The 21456-nt window shown below is 42.3% G+C and overlaps 1 protein-coding gene across 1 annotated transcript in view; it reads left to right on the top strand.

Annotated features, from left to right (window-relative positions):
• The window catches only part of pcmt (protein-L-isoaspartate (D-aspartate) O-methyltransferase), a 48804-nt gene that overhangs the window by 10929 nt on the left and 16419 nt on the right, over window positions 1-21456 (top strand). Inside the window, exons 2-3 of the mRNA XM_078405526.1 lie at window positions 8751-8855; window positions 12458-12489. Coding sequence (XP_078261652.1) covers window positions 8751-8855; window positions 12458-12489 — 137 coding nt within the window. The remainder of the gene's footprint in view (window positions 1-8750; window positions 8856-12457; window positions 12490-21456) is intronic.

Below are 21456 nucleotides of genomic sequence, written 5' to 3'. Positions count from 1 at the left end.
TTTCTTCCCATGAATTCAGGCGTCTTTCGTAACTTTTCCTGTACTCTCTATCCCTTTAACTCCATCCTTATACTTTGAATTTGTCGACCCCTCCCTCTGCTATTTAGTTTAAACCCACCCATGGTGTAGCACTAACCTGCCTGCCACAATGTTGGTCCTCCTCCAGTTTAGGTGCAACCCATTCCTTTTGTATAGGTCACCCCTACCCCAGAAGCGATCCCAGTGATCTCTAAATCTAAATCCTGTCTGATCCAGTCCAGACTAAACCAGTCTGACTGGAGTTGGTGCAGATGTTTCAGTAAATATGCAGTGCTCTATCTACAACTGCAAGCTTGAGCTTCCGGCTACATGTCATTTCAGCTCCCATTTCCATCCCCACATCCTTATGTTTGTCCTCCGCCTCCACTGCCACAATGACATCAATTGCAAACTCGTAGAACAACATCCAATGTTCTGCTTGTGCCTTCTGTGGTACAATGGTATGAACATTGAATTTTCTAAGTTCAGATACCCCACATCCCAAACGTTTCTTACACACTTCTTCACCGGCTTCTGTCTACCTGTACCATTGTCCCGTTCTATCTGCCTAATTTTGTTTCCCTCCTTATCTGTTTTCCACCTGTTACTTATGAGCTTCTGTCTCAACATGCCATTCTCCCCATCTGGCTCCATCATTCCTCCCTCATCTGGTTTCATATCATTTATCGACTTCTATCTCATCCCCCCTCTCACTTCTTAGTTCTACTTGTTCTACACACTTAGTCCAGATGCAGGTTTTAATCTGAAATGTTGCCCATATCTTGCCCTTCACAGGTGTTGCTTGCCCCCCCCCCCTCCCCGAGTTCTTGAGCTATCAGTAAAATGCAAGTATGCACAGAGCCTAGATTCTCTTGCCAGAGCATGGAAATCAAGAACTAGAGGACATAACTGTAAGACGAGGAAAGATTTAATAGGAACCTGAGGGATAACCTTTTTACACGAAGGGTTGTGTGTGTGTGTGTGTGTGTGTGTGTGGAACGAACTGCTGGAGGAGGTAGTTGAGGCAGGTACTATGGCAACATTTTAGTGATATTTTGACAGTTACATGGATAGGATAGACATGGACATGGATTAGATGGACATGGGCCAAATGCAGGCAAGTGGAACTAGTGTAGATGGGATATGTTGGTTGGTGTGCGCAAGTTGAGCTGAAGGGTCTGTTTCCATGCTGTATGACTATCTGAATGTGTCAACTGGTCAGAGAACAATTATTTCAACCATCATGAAGGAGCATTCTTTTGTCAATAAGACTTTGTCTTAATGTACAAGTTATGTAAGCAGTGTGACTTGCTTTGAGTTGATGTACTAACAATATTTAAAACCAATTCTTCTATTATACAGATTGACAGTTAAACGCACAACTTAATAACTTTGGTATGGCTGAAATGGGCTGTTTTTTCATTAGGGATAGTGAGTGGATTGGCATAAGACTTATTTTTTATAGCATTGTTCTTTTGACAGGCAGGAGGCACATGAGATTGCACACGAGACTGCAGATGCTGTAATTTGTTGTTTAAAAGGAAGCAGCTAGAGAGTAATATATGCAATTCATTACGGATTCAAATTTTGAAAAATTTAAGTGTCAACCGAATGTCAACACTAGCCTTTCCTCAGGTTTCTGAATGTTGGGCTTTCGTTTTGTGGAGTTGGGCAAGGAATCTTTGCTCTTCTACAGTACTCGTGGTGTTCCGAATTCTTCGAGGTGGTGTTTATAATGATGTAAAACTAGGCCTTTCCTTCTCATTTGAATGTTAAGGATGTCACATAATCTGTGAGACAAATGGGGTTGTTCCTTGTCTAAACCCAGAACACATCTCTGAAAAAACGTAAAATGGTTTATTTAGTCGTTTATTAAATGCTATTTCTCTGTATAAATTTATCATGTATCCTACATTATAAAGGTAACTGACTATACCTAATAGGCATTAACCATTTTTGGAATGTGTTGATCGAACAATCATTTGGCATTAAAGGTTGCAAAACAGATCTAAGGTAGATATAAGCACATTGAATGCTTTCCTTTCTTAGTTCAGGTATAGAACGTGAGAAAGGGGGATAATGCTGGACCTTTGTATGATGTCAGCTCTTCACCTTGGATGGATTTGGGTTTGAGGATTACTTGTTACCATTCTAGGTCTCTGAGGTGACTGATGAGGCCATGAGGTGCTTTAAGACTCGGCCACAAATAGGGCACTTGGTGTCTAATAAGACAGTGGGTGGGTAGCTTGAGGTAAAGTGCTGTGACCCTTGTGCCATTTACACTGGCCTCTATGGCTTTAATACAGAGTTGCGGTTCTCCGTGCAATCCTGAATGCTTCTTTTCCATTTTCAATGGTCATGGGCGATGGATTCCCAGGAGTGGGCATGCAATGAGCATGTCCTTCCCAATAGAGCCTACAATGAATAATTAGAGCCTCCATTAACAGTACCACTGCAGAATCATTCAATCATTTTCATTGAGCTGCAGTTTGTGTATAAGATGCTTGAATTTGCTCATGTTTTTAAATCATCGTCAATCCGTGCACTTCACTTTGAACTTTACACCATGACACTGTTCTTACTTTACATCGTATTGCATGTAGAGCAGTGTACCCTTTCTTTCCTTTCCCACTCATGCACTTAGTTTACCCCCAAAATGCAATTGATGCTATTTGGCTCAACTGCTATATTTGATAGTGAGTTCCACCTCTCTGGATAAAGAGGTGTCTCTAGAATTCCTTTCTGTATTAATGTATCAATCCTCTAGTCCATTAGTTCTCAGTCTGAAGAAGGGTCCCAATCTATCCATGTCCTCCAGAGATGCTGCCTGAGCTGTCTGAGCACTTAGTGCTTTGCATTTGTAAACTAGCATTTACAGTTCTGTATGTCTCTATTCTTACCCAGTTTTATTTGTCTATAAAATAAATATATCCATTGGACTCAAGCAACTGCTGAAGCAAAATTATTTAGGATTTCAGCAATCATTTATTTACACCAGCACTGCTGTTTCACTACTTCATTGCAACAGTGGAAGAAATTAGATTTATCTTTTGAAATGTTTTAATGTTGTGATTCTGTTCTTCAATTCAGCAGTGTTTCTCCATACCAAGGAAGCAAATGGTGATAACCTCCCTATTTAGGTCATAATATTTGAGTATCATGTAATGGCTGAGATCTTCAGTTACAGCGACTCTATTTTTGGAGCTTCTAAAATTGTTAACCCAAGCATCATTTGTTGCTTTGAATATTCATGGCTGTAATCATTCTAGTTAAGCAATTCTTGGTGCTTTTTCTTGAAATAAATAATTTAATGGGATTCTTGCTGTGCATAACTTGATGGAAGCAGTAGTGCCTTTGCATTCGATTGAGGATTAGTGCCCAAGCTAACTTTGTGAAAATAGTGACATGAATTCCTCCAGTAATGCCTTCAGCATGGAATTTTTGTAATAGTTAAAAGGGAACCTGTGCATAACTCTGATAATCCACTATCTAATTATTCTGTTAGTTTAGCATCTAATTGGCTTGGTTTAGTTCCTGTGCTCTCTTAAACTCGCTGGAGACCGTGCCTCTTATGGTCCTTACAATTATTTCATTATTTTACTCCATGCTTGATTGTACTTGTGTGTGGTATGATTTGACTGGATAGCATGTAAAAACAATGTTTTCACTCTGTGTACATAACTAATGGATTTTAATGCAGATAATTGTGAGATGTTGCATTTTGGGAAGCCAAACAAGGGCAGGAGAGAGGAGGAGAACTTCTTCAAAGTAGACATACAGCTTTTTGTGTCTATCATCAGCTTAAACCAGCATCTGCAGTTCCTTCCTACACAATTTGTCTGCTCCATTGCAAACTCTCTTTGAAGAAGTTATCCTCCTCTCTCTGATGAGAGTTCTGCAACATCCTCTCTCACTGCTCCACCTCTGTGATGTCTCCTGTTCTCCGACTCTATGGCCACGTTTTAACCCAGACTCTCTCTCTCTGTCCCTCCCCACCCAAATCACACTAGCTTCTCGTTTTCACCCAACAAATGGCTAACAATGGCCTGTTTCCTTTATCATCGTTACTTTTTTGCATATCTTTCATTCATTGTTCTTTATCTCTCAACATCATCGTCTATATCTTTTGTTTCACTTATCCCTAGCCAGTCTGAAGAAGGGTCTCGACCTGAAACGTCACCCATTCCATCTCTCCAGGGATGCTGCTTGTCCCGCTGAGTTACTCCAGCTTTTTGTGTCTATCTTCGGTTTAAACCAGCATCTGTAGTTCCTTCCTACACATAGAAATTTAAATGACTGGCAGAGTTATAAAGGGCCTTGGGAGTATTGCTAGCAGAGTTTTATTCAGAGTGCAGTGAAAATTCATCAGATGGATTCCAAGATTGGCAGAGTTAGCATATGAAATGAGACTAGGCCTATTGTTACTAGAGTTCAGAAGATTGAGAGATCTCATTGAAGTGTACAAATTTATTTCAGGTCACAGCAGGGTGGATGCAGGGAGGATGTTATTCCTGGCGGAGAAATCTGCAATGGTGCGGGGGGACGTTCAGTCTCTGAATAAGGGATAAACCATTTAGGACCGATACAAGGAGAATTTTGTTTCATGCTGAGAGTGGTGAATCTTTTAGAGTTCCCTCAGACAGTGGAATTCAGTTCATTCAAAATAAAATTGATAGATTTCTGGTTATTAAGTGAGTTAAGCAATATGAAAGTACTGCTGAGGAGGAAATGCTGAGGGAGATCAGCTTTGATTTTGATGAATGATGGAGCAGGCTGAAATGGTGAAATAGTCTGCTCCTGATGCTATTTCTTACGTAGAAATCCTGAATTTATTCATAATTAAGTTTGACCTGATTTTTAAATTCAGGTCTCCATTACATGATACATTTTGGTGTCAACTGCTAGTGGGGCATGTGAATTTAGCCCAAGTATTACACTTACAACTAAATCTGTATCAGTCTGAAGAAGGTCCAAATCCCTCCACAAATGCAGCTTGACCAGCTGGTTTTTTTCTTTTTGCTCCACTAGATCTGTAATCTGAAGATTTGCATGAAGTGTTGGTGTAACTAAGCGGGTCAGGCAGCATCTTTGGAGAAAAAGGATGGGTGATATTTCAGTTTGGGCTAAAAAAGGGTCCCGACCCGTAACACCGCCCATCCTTTTTCTCCAGAGATACTGCCTGACCTGCTGAGTTACTCCAGCACTGTGTCCACCTTCGGAATAAACCGGCATCTGCAGTTCCTTTCTACACACTAAATCTGTAATTTTTCTAGCTTGGGTTGTGAAGATTGTGGAGATTGTTTTAAATCCTTTGTCCCAGCTGCTTTGCACTAAAGGACTTTCCTTCTCAGCACATGCTTAGAGACAAGGACCTCAAAAATGAACACCACATCATCCCTTGCTCTAATAGATATTGGACAGGGGATTTTTGGGTCTCTTTTCAATGTGGCGGTTTTCCAGCAAATTGTTGAGCCTTCACTTGATTATTTACTTGACCTAGCTAGCTAAAGTGAGGTCTGGTTGATCCATTTATATTGGAGAGTATAAGAAAATAACTGCAGATGCTGGTACAAATCGATTTATTCACAAAATGCTGGAGTAACTCAGCAGGTCAGGCAGAATCTCGGGAGAGAAGAAATGGGTGATGTTTCGGGTCGAGACCCTTCTTCAGTCTGAAGAAGGGTCTCGACCCGAAACGTCACTCATTTCTTCTCTCCCGAGATGCTGCCTGACCTGCTGAGTTACTCCAGCATTTTGTGAATATATTGGAGAGTACATTTTTTAAACATCTGCTGCAGGTGATATCCTTTCATTTTGGTAGATAATTACTATTTGAGCTTCAACCTTGTCTTTCTTGTGCGCATGCTAAAGGTATCAGTAACATATCTCACTTTATTCAATCTAATACTCAGAAATTTACAAGACAGTCCTCGGGTCACTTCGTTTATACTAGAATTAGAGCAAACAAAAATAACTACCTACAGACATTATATCCACGGACTATCCCAGAGTGGAACATCCTTCCCGACACCACCAGATGTGCACCAACGTTGTCACTCTTCAAGTCACTGCTTGACAACTTGGACATGGATCATCTCACCAAACATGCCCACATAAAAATCGAAATAACCTTTTTGCAAGGACCTACGTGAGCAAAATCTGCACGAGATAGCCCAGCTGTTGGCGGTTGTGCAGGAGAAAACAGAAGTAGAATCTGTATTTATTGTGCATTTACATGCAAATATTGATCAATCAAGATCTAATGTTGCCTAGATTTCATGAGAAATTTCTTGGAATTGATATAATAATTTTAGCTGGAATTAATATCTTGCATTTTTTAGTTTAATCTTTGTTTAAAGCAGTCTTGATGTACTTCAAATGTTTTCCATGGGGATAGACAATAGGTGCAGGAGGAGGCCATTCGGCCCTTCGAGCCAGCACCGCCATTCAATGTGATCATGACTGATCATTCTCAATCAGTATCCCGTTCCTGCCTTCTCCCCATACCCCCTGGGGTATGGGATGGGGAAGCTGCCGCTGATGTTTACTGAATAGTTTATCTGAGAACCCATTGCAAACCGTTAGACTGCTGGTTCTGAACCAACTTATCATAGTTGGTCATGCTTGCTGATCTTAATCCTTTATCTAGGCTTAGACCCGCTTACTTAACTTCCCGACTTAACATCTGGCAGATAGACATAAAATGCTGGAGTAACTCAGCAGGACAGGCATGCTCTGGATCGAACTGGATCATGCCACCAAACCCCATGTGCACATTTTTATTTGGCTCCAATGTTTCTTACCTGCGACCTAGTGTTGGCAGGAATGTACTATTGCCTCCATGCTTTGTGTTCAGAAATCATGTAATGTTTCATTTTGAATTGGTACTTCTACCCACAAAGGGTGTTTTTCTCTTTTGAGAAACAAAACACCCTTGTTAGAAATGAAGGTTATCCACTTTGGTGGCAAGAACAAGAAGGTAGATTATTATCTGAATGATGTCAGATTAGGAAAAGGGGAGATGCAATGAGACCTGGGTGTCCTTGTATCATTAGTCATTGAAAGTAAGCGTGCAGGTACAGCATGAAGAAAGCAAATGGCACGTTGGCCTTCGTAGCAAGAGGATTTGAGTATAGGAGCAAGGAGGTCCTACTGCACCTGGAAATGTTTCTGGTCAGAAGAAATGGGTGTAGTTTTGGGTCAAGACCCTTCAGACTGAGCATCTGGAGAGAGGGAGTTATAGAAATAAGTTACAGTTCCAAAGATGTTACGGAAATAATACCCGTATCTCTGAAACTCCCTCTCTCCTTACGCTCGGCCTGAAGAAGGGTCTTGACCCGAAACGTCATCTCTTCCTTTTGCCAGAGATGCTGCCTGTCCCACTGAGTTACACCCAGCATTTTGTGTCTATCTTCGGTGTAAACTAGCATCTGCAATTCCTTCCTACACTCAACAGCCAGTAGAATGTAGATAGAGAACCATTGCTTTAAATTCTGCAAATGCCATTGATAATTGCCTCCAGTTGGTGAAAGTTAATTAAAAAAATGAGAATGGTATGATATTGTGGCAGGTGTGATATTTCTCCACTGGAATCTTGCACAGACACCCTCTTATCTTACCTGACGTGTGGAATTATCATTTAATTTTGTGATTTAGGAGAGCAGTTAGCAAATGTCGTTTATTAGAACAATATTTCAAAGCCTGTCATGTAAAAAATATATTTTAACTGAATGAGTACAATAGGAATGAAGAAACAAGCGCAGAGCAACAATGCTTGTATTATTTTGCTGGGGAGAAGGCAGGAACGGGGTACTGATTGAGAATGATCAGCCATGATCATTGAATGGTGGTGCTGGCTTGCAGGGCCGAATGGCCTACTCCTACATCTATTGTCTATTATTTTGTTTCCCAGCGATAATGCAGATTATCTTGCATGATAAATGAGTTGGGTTAAGCTGAAAAGTGAAATAAATAGAAATCCTTGTGGGAACAATCCTGTTAAGCAGAATTGTAGGCTGTTGGTGCCACCGAGTTAAAAATCAGCATCACATTGAATGGTGATGTACGTCTGAAGAGTTCCATGTACCTCTTTTAGTAACTTCAACTGTGATGTTTTATCATGAGTTTAAAACTGGATGGACAAAGGCCTTTGACTCAATTTCGATGTTGTAGATAAAGTGCTCGCCGGATAAAGCTGCCCTCAAACGTCAAGGTTCTCTGGTTCATTTGGTGCAAGCAAAAGAGAGCATACAAACCGAATCTGTGACATGGGTAGCAAAACCATGCTCTGGATATGGAGACGGAAACACACTCTGTTATAAAAATCAATTTCATAACTGTTCTACTGGCATAACATTATTTCCCACATACATAAATGGACTTTGGATGTTTATTAGTTCTGCAGTATGTGATTTTAATCAAATCATAATTTGAAGCATCTAAAATTTTGCAGGGGATGGCTGACGTTATTTAAATGTGCGTTGTTCCTGCCTTAAATAATATACAAACTACCCGGGGTCTGAAGAATTGTTTCTGCCCCAAAACGTCACCCATTCCTTTTCTCCGGCAATGCTGCCTGACCCACTGAGTTACTCCAGAGTTTCCTTCCTTCCTTCCTACACACTTAAGATTTACTTTGTTTCCTGGAATGCTTGAAATAGTACCGAGCGCACTGTTGCTCCACTTGGAGGGAAAATTGATTCCATTAATTGCTTCTTTGTTTTTGTTTACAGAAAATGGAATAATCAAGACTGAGAAGGTTTATCAAGTAATGTTGGCCACTGACCGTTGCCATTATGCAAAGAGTAACCCCTACACAGATTCCCCCCAGTCGATAGGTAAGGATTTCCAAAGGATTTTCTCTTCCTTGTATAATGAACTGGATCATGCCACCAAACCCCATGTGCACATTTTTGATTTGGCTCCAATGTTTCTTACCTGCGACCTAGTGTTGGCAGGAATGTACTATTGCCTCCATGCTTTGTGTTCAGAAATCATGTAATGTTTCATTTTGAATTGGTACTTCTACCCACAAAGGGTGTTTTTCTCTTTTGAGAAACAAAACACCCTTGTTAGAAATGAAGGTTATCCACTTTGGTGGCAAGAACAAGAAGGTAGATTATTATCTGAATGATGTCAGATTAGGAAAAGGGGAGATGCAACGAGACCTGGGTGTCCTTGTATCATTAGTCATTGAAAGTAAGCGTGCAGGTACAGCATGAAGAAAGCAAATGGCACGTTGGCCTTCGTAGCAAGAGGATTTGAGTATAGGAGCAAGGAGGTCCTACTGCACCTGGAAATGTTTCCCATGTTAGGGGAGTCCAGAACCAGGGATCACAGTTTAAGAATAGGGGGTAGGCCATTTAGGACTGAGATGAGGAAAATCTCTTTCATCCCAACCTCAGGGCATCTTGGTAGCAGTTCCTCAGGCCAGTTCGGAGACCCAACCATCTTCAGTTGCTTCATTAATTAACTTCTTTAATAGAAACATAGAAACTGGGAAAATAGGTGCAGGACTAGGCCATTCGGCCATCGAACCAGCACTGCCATTCAATATGATCATGGCTGATCATCCATTTTCGCGACTCAAGGATATGCATTATTTGCATGGGTAACATGCATTATTTGCATGTTCTGTGTTTCTATGACGGTCTTTCCCGTGGTATGCCTCGCAAAACGATATACTCTGAGCAGTCAATCCAAGGAGCAATCCAGCAGCCAAGTAGTAAAACCTATTTAGGACTTGCTGTTCAAACATGAAGCAGCATTTAATGCTTTTTCCTGCCACATTTGCCTTTTCACATTCATACCGTGTTGATAATTTGAATTCCATTGATTTCTCATTCTTTTCCCTCCAATTATAACGTCATGTTGACATATGGGTTGTCCAAAATCTGAAGTTACGAGCGGGTTGTTCATCTCCCAGTTGGATGTGCCTGAATCTCTCTGTCAATGGATCACCAACTTCCTGACAGACAGGAAGCAGCATGTGAGGCTGGGAAAGCACATCTCGGACCCGCTGACCTTCAGCATAGGAGCACCGTAAGGCTGCGTACATTCCCCTCTCCTTTACTCTCTACACCAACGACTGCACTAACTCCTCTGTCAAGCTTCTTAGGTTTGCGGATGTCACAACCCTGATTGGACTGATCCAGGATGGGGAGGAATCTGCCGACAGACAGGAAGTGACATTGCTGTCGTCCTGGTGCCTTCGCAACAACCTGGAGCACAATGATCTTAAGATAGTGTAGTTGATAGTAGACTTTAGGAGAGCTCCCCCTCCCCTCCCCCCACTCACCATCAACAACACCACAGTCACATCTGTGGAGTCATTTAAGTTCCTTGGAACCATCATCTCCAGAGACCTTAAATGGGAGGCCACCATCAACAACACCACAGTCACATCCCGGGAATTAACCTGGTGAACCTACGCTGCACTCCTTCAATAGCAATAATGTCCTTCCAAAAAATGTCCACCCAGAGAGCTGTGAATCTGTGGAATTCTCTGCCATAGAAGGCAATGGAGGCCAATTCACTGGATGTTTTCAAGAGAGAGTTAGATTTAGCTCTTGGGGCTAAGGGAATCAAGGAATATGGGAAAAAACAGGAACGGGGCACTGATTTTAGATGATCAACCATGATCATATTGAATGGTGGTGCTGGCTTGAAGGGCCGAATGGCCTACTCTACCTATTTTTCTATGTTTAACCTGAAGTATATCTTTGGAGCATTTGCCAGCATCTCCAGATTTCATGGTGACCAGTACTACTTATTTCCGATGTAACTTGGATGTGTCTGGCTTATCAGACTTCAAATTAATTTGCTATTAGCTTGCTTTTCAAGCTTGCACTCACTTTATTTATCAGATTTATTTTTTTACTCTTTTAGGTACCATTAGGTATGGGTAAACTCAGACCAACAAACAAAAGCATAAATTAACCATAAATTATACTTAAAATTACAAAATTCCGCACGATATAAAAAGAGAAAACTCCAAAAAAGATAAGTCATTGGTTCAAAACACAATTGGAGATAAGTTGCACAAAAGAGTTACATTGTCAAAGTAGGATTGCCGATTATGCAGCTTGCTTCAAAAATCTAACAGCTGTAGGAAAATGGCTTTTCCTAAAGCTGACGGTGTGCAATTTCAGGCTTCTGTAACTCCTGCCCGATGGTAGCAGAGCGAAAAGGGCATGACTCAGACGGTGATAATCTCTGATGATTGATGCTGCCGCCTTTAGGTAATGCTTCATATAGGTGCTGCCTATAATGGACCGGGTTGAGTCCACCACTTTGCAGCTTCATGCATTCCTGTCCATTGGAATTGCCGCACCAGTAATGTAACCAGTCAGGATACTTTCTACAGTACATCTTTCTTCAGTTAATGGTAGAACTTTGTACATGATAAGAAATCTAAGCAATTTGCGGCACGGTAGCGCAGCGGTAGAGTTGCTGCTTTACAGCGAATGCAGCGCCGGAGACTCAGGTTCGATCCTGACTACGGGTGCTGCACTGTAAGGAGTTTGTACGTTCTCCCCGTGACCTGCGTGGGTTTTCTCCGAGATCTTCGGTTTCCTCCCACACTCCAAAGACGTACAGGTATGTAGGTTAATTGGCTGGGTAAATGTAAAAATTGTCCCTAGTGGGTGTAGGATAGTGATAGGATCGCTGGGCGGCACGGACTTGGTGGGCCGAAAAGGCCTGTTTCCGGCTGTATATATATGATATGATATGATATGATGGTCAAGACTAGAATACAAATGTAGAACTGGACACATGGTTTGGGAATGTATTGTATGAGGCATTTCAATCTTCATTCTTGCACCACTCACCTCAGAGTTAGAAGTAAATAATGTAGATATACAGTTTGCTCATATTTCAATGTGTAATCTGATTGAAAATGTGTAAATAAACGTAGAAGAAATTAAGAATGATTTTAGTATTGAGTGGATAGAATTCTGGCAAGAATTTTTTTAAATGGTACATGGATTTATGGAGGCCCAAGGAACTGCAGATGCTAGAACCTTGAGCAAAACACAGTGTTGGAAGAAGTCTGTGGGTCTGGCAGCATTTGTGGAGGGAATGGACACGTGACATTCCAGGCCCGGACCTTTCTTCAGACTATCTGGCCTGAAGAAGGGAACTGACCTGAATTGTCACCTTTCCACAGATGCTGTCTGACCCACTGAGTTCCTCCAGCATGTTGTGTTTTGCTTAAATAGAGTCGTGTTAATCATCCATAAACTAGATTGAATGGCAGAATGGTCTCAAAGGGATAATGGACTGGTTGTTTCATTTGCTCTGTGGCCAGGTTGTTACATTACACTCCATTAACAAACATTGAAATACTGTGCCTTAGGTCCTGTAAGTTGTTGCAGTTTGTCTTCCGGTTCATATTTGTTCACTTGCCCATGAATACTCTTTGCTTTTTTTTCCACAGGTTTCCAAGCTACAATCAGTGCCCCACATATGGTAGGTGTAAATTATTTCCTGGTTTAGTTTTACCTTTGTTCTTATGGTTTTGTGTACCAGTAAGATACCAGTCACAATATTGTCTATTGTCTATTACTTCAGCTTAAGCTCTCAGCCTCATTGCTTACATTATCTGAATGTGGCATGAACGGAATGCCAAAAGGGAGCCAAGATTTACTTTCCTCATTGTGGAGATAGCTTTCATCTGAATAAGGCAGTAGGAAATGCTGCCAAAGCTAATGACAATGGGGATCAATCAGAAAATTCCTCACGGCTTTAATTCCAGAATTAAAAGATGATTGGAATCAGAAGCTGAACATTTCAATCGTTACACATCAATTAAAGTATTGGGTACAGGGAACCGTGGATGTCAAGGAATATCAAGGGTTGGATAAAGAGAGACAGGGTGCATAGAGCAGATGTTAAGAACGAGAAAAGGACAACCACCGTCTGGATTCCAAAAAGTGTAGGGAGATGCTTAAAAAGAAAATTAGGAAGGCAAAAGTGTGGTTGCGGTTACGGCATCTCACTGGCAGATAGGATTAAGCTAACTTCAAAGGCATGTTATAAGTATGTTCAGGAGAAATGAATGTCTAGGGACATTGTTTGGTCCATTAGGAACAACATGGGCGTGGAGCCAGAAGGTATAGGTGAAGTCCCAAACAAATACCTTTCATTGGTATTCATCAGAAACTTTGAATTTGGAGAACGCAACAAAGGGGAGGGTGACATTCTAGTGCAAGTCTCCTTAAGCAAAAAGATGCTGGATGTTTTCGCAGACTTGAAGTTGGATAAATCTCCCAGAGCCAGATGAGATTTATCCAGGGCTACTATCAAAGTCAAGGGAATAGATTGCTGTGGTTCTGCCTTGAGATTTTTAAATCTTAATGGCCACCAGTGAGATACCAGATGACTGGAGGACTGCAAATGTGATCCCTTTCCAAGGGCAGCAGGAAAAAGCATGGTAATTACAGACTTGAGGGTAATATCACTAGTACGGAAGTCATTGGAAAAAAATTTGAACAATGTGATTAATGATCATTTGGAAAGGTGTGGTTTTATCAAAGGCAGATCTTGTCTGACCAATCTGAATTTTTTGAGGAGGTAACTGTATTAATGAGAGCAGTGCATTAGATGTGGTTTATGCTTTGGCGAGGTCACACATGGGAAAGGTTAGGGCCTGTGAGTTTGAGGGCAAATTTGATCCAAAATTGGTTTTGCAGTTGGCAGCAGAGGGTTGATGGTAGAGGATTATTAATGTGAATGGATGCGGTGTTCCACTGGGAGCGGTGTGGGAATCCTTGCCATTTGTAAAATATGTGAATAACTTGGATCTGCATGCAACAGGCATGATCAGTAAATTCAGAGATGGCACAAAGAATAGTGGAGTTGTCAGTGTGGAAGGGTCGTTTCCGGCTACAGGATGTTGATGTGTTGGTGAAGTGGGCTGTAAAATGGCAGATGGAATTTAATCCTGATAAATGTGAGGTCATGTATTTTGGGAGCACTAATGAGGCTAGGATATACATTTTAAGGAGCAGCAGGAACTGGTATGCAAGCCTGAAGATTCTTGAAGGTGGCAGCCTGGGTCGATAATGTGATTCACAAGGCATTCGGGATGCATGTCTTCAGCTGAGGTATTGAATACAAGAACAAATTTACACAACACCAATCAGACCTCGGCTCGAGTCCTGCATGCAGTTCTGGTTACCACATTATTGCAAAGATTTGACATTGCTGGCAAAGTGGCAGGGGAGTTCCACTGGGATATTGGTTATGAGGAGAGGCTGGGTCTGTTATGAGGAGAGGCTGGTTATGAGGAGAGACTGAGGAGGAGGTTAAAGAGGAAGGATGATTCAGATATGGATATGGTTGACTGCAAGAATCTTCTCTCTCTTCCCCCTTCCATCCCCCTCTCCCACTCCCCACTTCCCTTTCGGAGGTGAATAAAACTAGAAGACATAGAATTGGGAATCTGTTTCACCCAGATAGTGGTGACTAGTTTGTATGTATTGCTGGAGCTAGCGTGGAATCAGATTCACTGACCGCATTTAGGTGCGCAGATGAGTAATTGGAATCGCCTAAACATAGCAGTCGATGGGGCAGGCGCTGGAAAATGAGAATATTATGGATGGATACCCACCGGTCAGCATGGTGTGGTGGATTGAAAGGCCTTTTCCCATCATCATAATCATACTTTATTAGCCAAGTATGTTTTGCAACATACAATGAATTTCATTTGCCATACAGTCATACCAATAGAAAGCAACAGAACACACAAAATACATGTTAACATGAACATCCACCACAGTGACTCCTCCACATTCCTCACTGTGATGGAAGGCGAAAAAAAGTTCAACCTCTTCCCTTCTTTGTTCTCCCGCGATTGGGGGCCTCGAGCCTTCTGTTGACAGGATGATCTTGACTCTAGCTGGTGGTCGGGCCCTCACATCGGGGCGATCAAGCTCTTGCATCAGGGGGATCTCAGCTCCCCCGCGCAGGGCGATCTGACCCGGGTCGGGACTGGTTGAACCTTTCTGCATTTTTTGGAGCTTCCCGACATCGGTCTCTACCCGAGGCTGCGAGCTCCTTGATGTTGTAATCCAGGCAAGGGATCGATGCTCCGATGGTAAGCCCACGTCCCCGCGGTGGGACTCAAAGTCAGTCCCGAGCAAGTCCTCCAGCTCCATGCTGTTAGGCCGCAGAACGATCAGAGATACGATCCAGAAAACAATCGTATCTCCGGCAAGGTAAGAGATTGAAAAATAGTTTCCCCTGCTCATCCCCCCACACAAAACAAACCAGAGAACATTAACACAAACTTTTAAAACACACTAAAAATAAAATAAAAAAAGACAAAAAGACAGACGTTGGAGAGGCTGCCATCGCGGCGCCACCCGGTGGTAAATGATATATGGTTGACTCTCTAGGAAACCAGGGCCTTCACTTGCAGTATTGAGAATGAGACTATTGCTCATAATTCAAATCATAGTTAATATGTATTACATAAGTTCTATGACTGTTGGCTTGCAACCTACTTCCTCACACCACCCCAATAAAATCATCCACCACATGCAAGACAAAATCAAAAATGTTGTGGTGTACTTGCCGCTGCACGAGTTTGCAACTAAAATAGAGCAAATTCAATTCCACCTACAGCAAAACTGAGAAAACACGTTACTAGCGTAACTCAACAGGTCAGGCAGCTGCAGACCTGACTTGCTGAGTTACTCCGACACTGTCTTTTGTAAACCTGTATCTGTATTTTCTTATATCCACAGTTAACTTGACAAGTGTGCTGTTCTACAGCTGTATGATTTTAGTATTTATTGACGATACATGTTTATTGGGAATAAAGCAAGCTGTTGCCTTGAACCGCTGTACGTTGAACATATTCCAACAGCACTCTGTCAAGTCATTAATGATGGAATGGTGTCACAGTGCTGGAATAACTCAACAGTTCAGACAATAGACAATAGACAATAGGTGCAGGAGTAGGCCATTCAGCCCTTCGAGCCAGCACCGCCATTCAATGCGATCATGGCTGATCACTATCAATCAGTACCCCGTTCCTGCTTTCTCCCCATACCCCCTCACTCCGCTATCCTTAAGAGCTCTATCCAGCTCTCTCTTGAAAGCATCCAACGAACTGGCCTCCACTGCCTTCTGAGGCAGAGAATTCCACACCTTCACCACCCTCTGACTGAAAAAGTTCTTCCTCATCTCCGTTCTAAATGGCCTACCCCTTATTCTCAAACTGTGGCCCCTTGTTCTGGACTCCCCCAACATTGGGAACATGTTATCTGCCTCTAATGTGTCCAATCCCCTAATTATCTTGTATGTTTCAATAAGATCCCCCCTCATCCTTCTAAATTCCAGTGTATACAAGCCCAATCGCTCCAGCCTTTCAACATACGACAGTCCCGCCATTCCGGGAATTAATCTAGTGAACCTACGCTGCACGCCCTCCATAGCAAGAATATCCTTCCTCAAATTTGGAGACCAAAACTGCACACAGTACTCCAGGTGCGGTCTCACCAGGGCCCGGTACAACTGTAGAAGGACCTCTTTGCTCCTATACTCAACTCCTCTTGTTACGAAGGCCAACATTCCATTGGCTTTCTTCACTGCCTGCTGAACCTGCATGCTTCCTTTCATTGACTGATGCACTAGGACACCCAGATCTCGTTGAACTCCCCCTCCTCCTAACTTGACACCATTCAGATAATAATCTGCCTTTCTATTCTTACTTCCAAAGTGAATAACCTCACACTTATCTACATTAAACTGCATCTGCCATGTATCCGCCCACTCACACAACCTGTCCAGGTCACCCTGCAGCCTTATTGCATCTTCCTCACAATTCACACTACCCCCCAACTTAGTATCATCTGCAAATTTGCTAATGGTACTTTTAATCCCTTCGTCTAAGTCATTAATGTATATCGTAAATAGCTGGGGTCCCAGCACCGAACCTTGCGGTACCCCACTGGTCACTGCCTGCCATTCCGAAAGGGACCCATTTATCCCCACTCTTTGCTTTCTGTCTGTCAACCAATTTTCTATCCATGTCAGTACCCTACCCCCAATACCATGTGCCCTAATTTTGCCCACTAATCTCCTATGTGGGACCTTGTCGAAGGCTTTCTGAAAGTCGAGGTACACCACATCCACTGACTCTCCCTTGTCAATTTTCCTAGTTACATCCTCAAAAAATTCCAGTAGATTTGTCAAGCATGATTTCCCCTTCGTAAATCCATGCTGACTCGGAACGATCCCGTTACTGCTATCCAAATGCTCAGCAATTTCGTCTTTTATAATTGACTCCAGCATTTTCCCCACCACTGATGTCAGACTAACTGGTCTATAATTACCCGTTTTCTCTCTCCCTCCTTTCTTAAAAAGTGGGCAGCATCCCTGGAGAACATGGATAGGTAACTTTTCAGGTCGGGACCCTTCTTCAGATGGCAGAATGGTCCCTAGCTGAAACAACACCCAGCCATGTTCTCCAGCGATTCCACCTGACCCAATGAGTTAATTCCAGCACTTTGAGTCCTCTTTTTGAAGCCAACATTTGTAGTTCCTTGTTTCTACTAAATGATGAAATGTTGATGTATTACTACTAGTTTAGTGCAGTATAACTGAGAGGGGAGTTTACAGGGGGTGGTGTTTTGTCTAAGAGCTGCTACTGTGCAGCCAATTTGATTTGTTGCAGATGGTGCATTTTGAAAACTGTGCCTGTTTGACTGGAAAGACTGGAGGGACTAGGCTTGTATACACTGGAATTTAGAAGGATGAGAGGAGATCTTATCGAAACGTATAAGATTATTAAGGGGTTGGACACGTTAGAGGCAGGAAACATGTTCCTAATGTTGGGGGAGTCCAGAACAAGGGGCCACAGTTTAAAAATAAGGGGTAGGCCATTTAGCACTGAGACAACTGAAACAACACCCAGCCATGTTCTCCAGCGATCCCACCTGACCCAATGAGTTAATTCCAGCACTTTGAGTCCTCTTTTTGAAGCCAACATTTGTAGTTCCTTGTTTCTACTAAATTATGAAATGATGATGTATTACTACTAGTTCAGTGCAGTATAACTGAGAGGGGAGTTTACAGGGGGTGGTGTTTTGTCTAAGAGCTGCTATTGTGCAGCCAAGTTGATTTGTTGCAGATGGTGCATTTTGAAAACTGTGCCTGTTTGACTGGAAAGACTGGAGCGACTAGGCTTGTATACACTGGAATTTAGAAGGATGAGAGGAGATCTTATCGAAAAGAGGAAAAACATTTTCAGTCAGAGTTGTGAATCTGTGGAATTCTCTGCCTCAGAAGGCAGTGGAGGCCAATTCTCTGAATGCATTCAAGAGAGAGCTAGATAGAGCTCTTAAGGATAGCAGAGTCAGGGGGTATGGGGAGAAGGCAGGAACGGGGTACTGATTGAGAATGATCAGCCATGATCACATTGAATGGCGGTGCTGGCTCGAAGGGCCGAATGGCCTCCTCCTGCACCTATTGTCTATTGTCTATTGTTTGGAAAAAGGTTTAGTTGCTAAATGGGTTGCTTTAATCCTGGATGGTGTTAAACATAAGTGGGGTTAGACTGGACTTTTTTCATCTTGGCAAGTGAAGGGTATTCCCTGTGATGACTGTCTTGCAGAAGATCAAACATAGTTGGAAGATTAATCCGAATATTCCTCTGACCTGTTTTTGTATTGGTAATATTTAGTGGTTAAGATTAGAGGTAGAATGGATAATCTTGTCGGTGAAAGTTATTGCTTGGCATGTGGTTTGAATATCACCTATCAGTTACCAGCCTATGTCTGATCTTTATTTGGGTTGAATTGCATTTGGGCTTCTTCATCATCCAAGCAATTATAAATGGAACTGAGTATTGCAAGTGACTTTGCATCTAACCAGGTCATGAATGATAGTAAACATTTAGGTCTCAATTGGTGCCATGTTTTATTTCAGTAACAAAATTCTCGGATCAAGAATAGGTTGCAATAACAACATCTCAATTTCTTTAAGCTAGATTTGACTCCAGTAAGGATAAAGAATTTACTTCCGTTTCCATTGACTCCATTTTATCTAGGGGTCTTTAACTGTATGCATGGCCAAGTGGTGCTTTGAGACTCTTGCTTTACTTTTGCAAATTATCTCTTTTTACCTGGGTTTGGGTCAAGGTTGTTGAGAGATCTTTTGGTTAGTGCATAATATGGATTAAACATTCGTGCATAAATGTTCTGGTGGACACGTCTCATAGAGCAGACAGGAATGTGGAGTATGGGAGTAATTGGCCCCATTTGGAGTTGTCCTGTCCGACCTTGAAAGCTCTCTTCCTCCAAGGCTATGGAAGCAGAGTCTTTGAATATTTTAATACATTGCATTTTTGGTAAGTATGGTGAATGTCTGGGATATCTGGGAATGTGGAATTGATGGTCAGATGGTCATAATCCTATGAAATAGCAAAGCAGGCTTGAAGGGCTAAGTGTCCTGAAGCAGCTGCTCGCATTGTCTTTAATTCAGTGCTCTCAATGATGGGAGCATTGAATCTTCCAATTTCAGGTACCCCAACCCAATGTTCTTTACCAGTCCACCCAGTTCTCCTTTTGTTCAACTTTTCTGTTCTCCCTCCCCATTTGCTTCCATCTGCCCATGCCTGTCTACCTGGGTTTCTTCTCCCTTGATTCCTCGTTCCTCTCCAGCCTGATTCCAACTGTCAATAATCCCTCCCTTATCTAGTTCTAGTTCACTTTCCAGCCTCCCTGTATCTTTCTCCACCTGTTTCCATCTGCCTATCATCCCCCACCTCACCTGATTCCATCTATCTCTGACCATCCTTGCCTCACCCTTCCACCTCTCTGTACTGTACATCTTCCCTCTGTCTTCATCCATGTCTCAACCCTTCGTTCCCATGGGCGCTGCTTGACTCAGTTCCTTTAGTTTTTTATCTCTATTTTCCAGCATCTGATGTCGCTTGTGACTCCAATTTTTTTCTATATTGATGATGTGTAGGGAGATGACTATTCCTGGTAGCTCCAACATTGTAAGTGAGATGTACCAGGTCATGAGAAAATAAATCATGGCGGGTCCAAGTCTGTCACTGTTCATGATTGACTGGATCCTGTGGATGTTGCTTTTGACTTGCTGAATCTTGTGGATCTTTACCATTACTGTAGCTACACAGTGTGATGGAGAATGCTGCTCTGGACAGGTTCAATCGAAGGAGAGTGAAAATTGGTAATGTAGGAGGTGCCCTTGCTCACCTATGGCCTGCGGTCAGTGGACTTGACGTCTGATGTCCATATAAAGGATATTCACCACCACCCACCCATTGCTGATTTAAAAAAAAACTTTTTAAAAAAAAAATCTATTTTTTCTCTCTCGTTTATCATATTGTTTACAGTGTATGATGTTTACATATTCTGTTGTGCTGCAACAAGTAAGAATTTAGTTGTTCTATCTGGGACAGATGACAATAAAACACTCTTGACTCTTGATTTCATAGCTTTGCACAGTCACTTGTACAGGCAGCACGGTGGTGTGGCGGTAGAGCTACTGCCTTACAGTGCCAGAGACTGGTGCTCGATCCTGACTATGGGTGCTGTCTGTACGGAGTTTGTATGTTCTCCCCGTGACCTGCATGGGTTTTCTCCGAGATCTCCGGTTTCCTCCCACATATCTAAGACATACAGGTCTGCAGGTTAATTGACTTGGTGTAATTGTAAAAATTATCCCTAGTGTTTGTACGGTAGTGTTAATATGCGGGGATCGCTGGTCAGTGCGGACTCGGTGGGCCGAAGGGCCTGTTTCCGTGCTGTATCTCTAAACTAAATTAAACTTGTGGTGTTTCTGACTGACTGGGCAGAAGATGCCCAGAGGGAGTGATAGACCCTGAAAAGTCAGTTGAACATCAGGAGCCCACGTATACACTGTTCGGCTGTGCATAACAATCTGAGTCAGATTTAGGGACGTGCTTTTGTGGCATATGTTGAAGGGTTTGTTGAGCTGGGTGTGCCTTTGGCATTCTCTTATTTAAACTGGTGCCAACAACATTTTTCCTAGCAGTTTGATGCATTGTAGTAACTTATTTGGGCATTTGAGGTAGTTCAGGCAATGAGATTGAGGCGAGTTTGGAATTATAGTTGCATGTACCTAGCTCGGAAAGGAAGAGATTTTCATCCCCTAGGATATCTGTGATTTGTTGTCAATTATCATTAGGAGGAAAGAGGAAGAGAAACCCAATGGGAGAAATATCTTGATGTCTTTGACAATGGGTCAATATCACAGAGGTCCACACAGAGGTCCACACTAACCACCACAAGGATTGCAGTTCAAGTGGCTTACCCAATGCCAATATTTATCACCATCAGCCACATCCCAAGAACAATTTTACAACAATACAATATTGGTGTTTCTACTGTTAATATCCACTCTATATTTGTAGTGGCTCAACTAATAAATCTGACT

Source organism: Rhinoraja longicauda, chromosome 9 (assembly GCF_053455715.1).
Source record: "Rhinoraja longicauda isolate Sanriku21f chromosome 9, sRhiLon1.1, whole genome shotgun sequence".
Classification (NCBI taxonomy): domain Eukaryota; kingdom Metazoa; phylum Chordata; class Chondrichthyes; order Rajiformes; family Arhynchobatidae; genus Rhinoraja; species Rhinoraja longicauda.
Note: the sequence above shows the minus strand (reverse complement) of the source record. Positions and strands in the feature narration are given on the sequence as shown.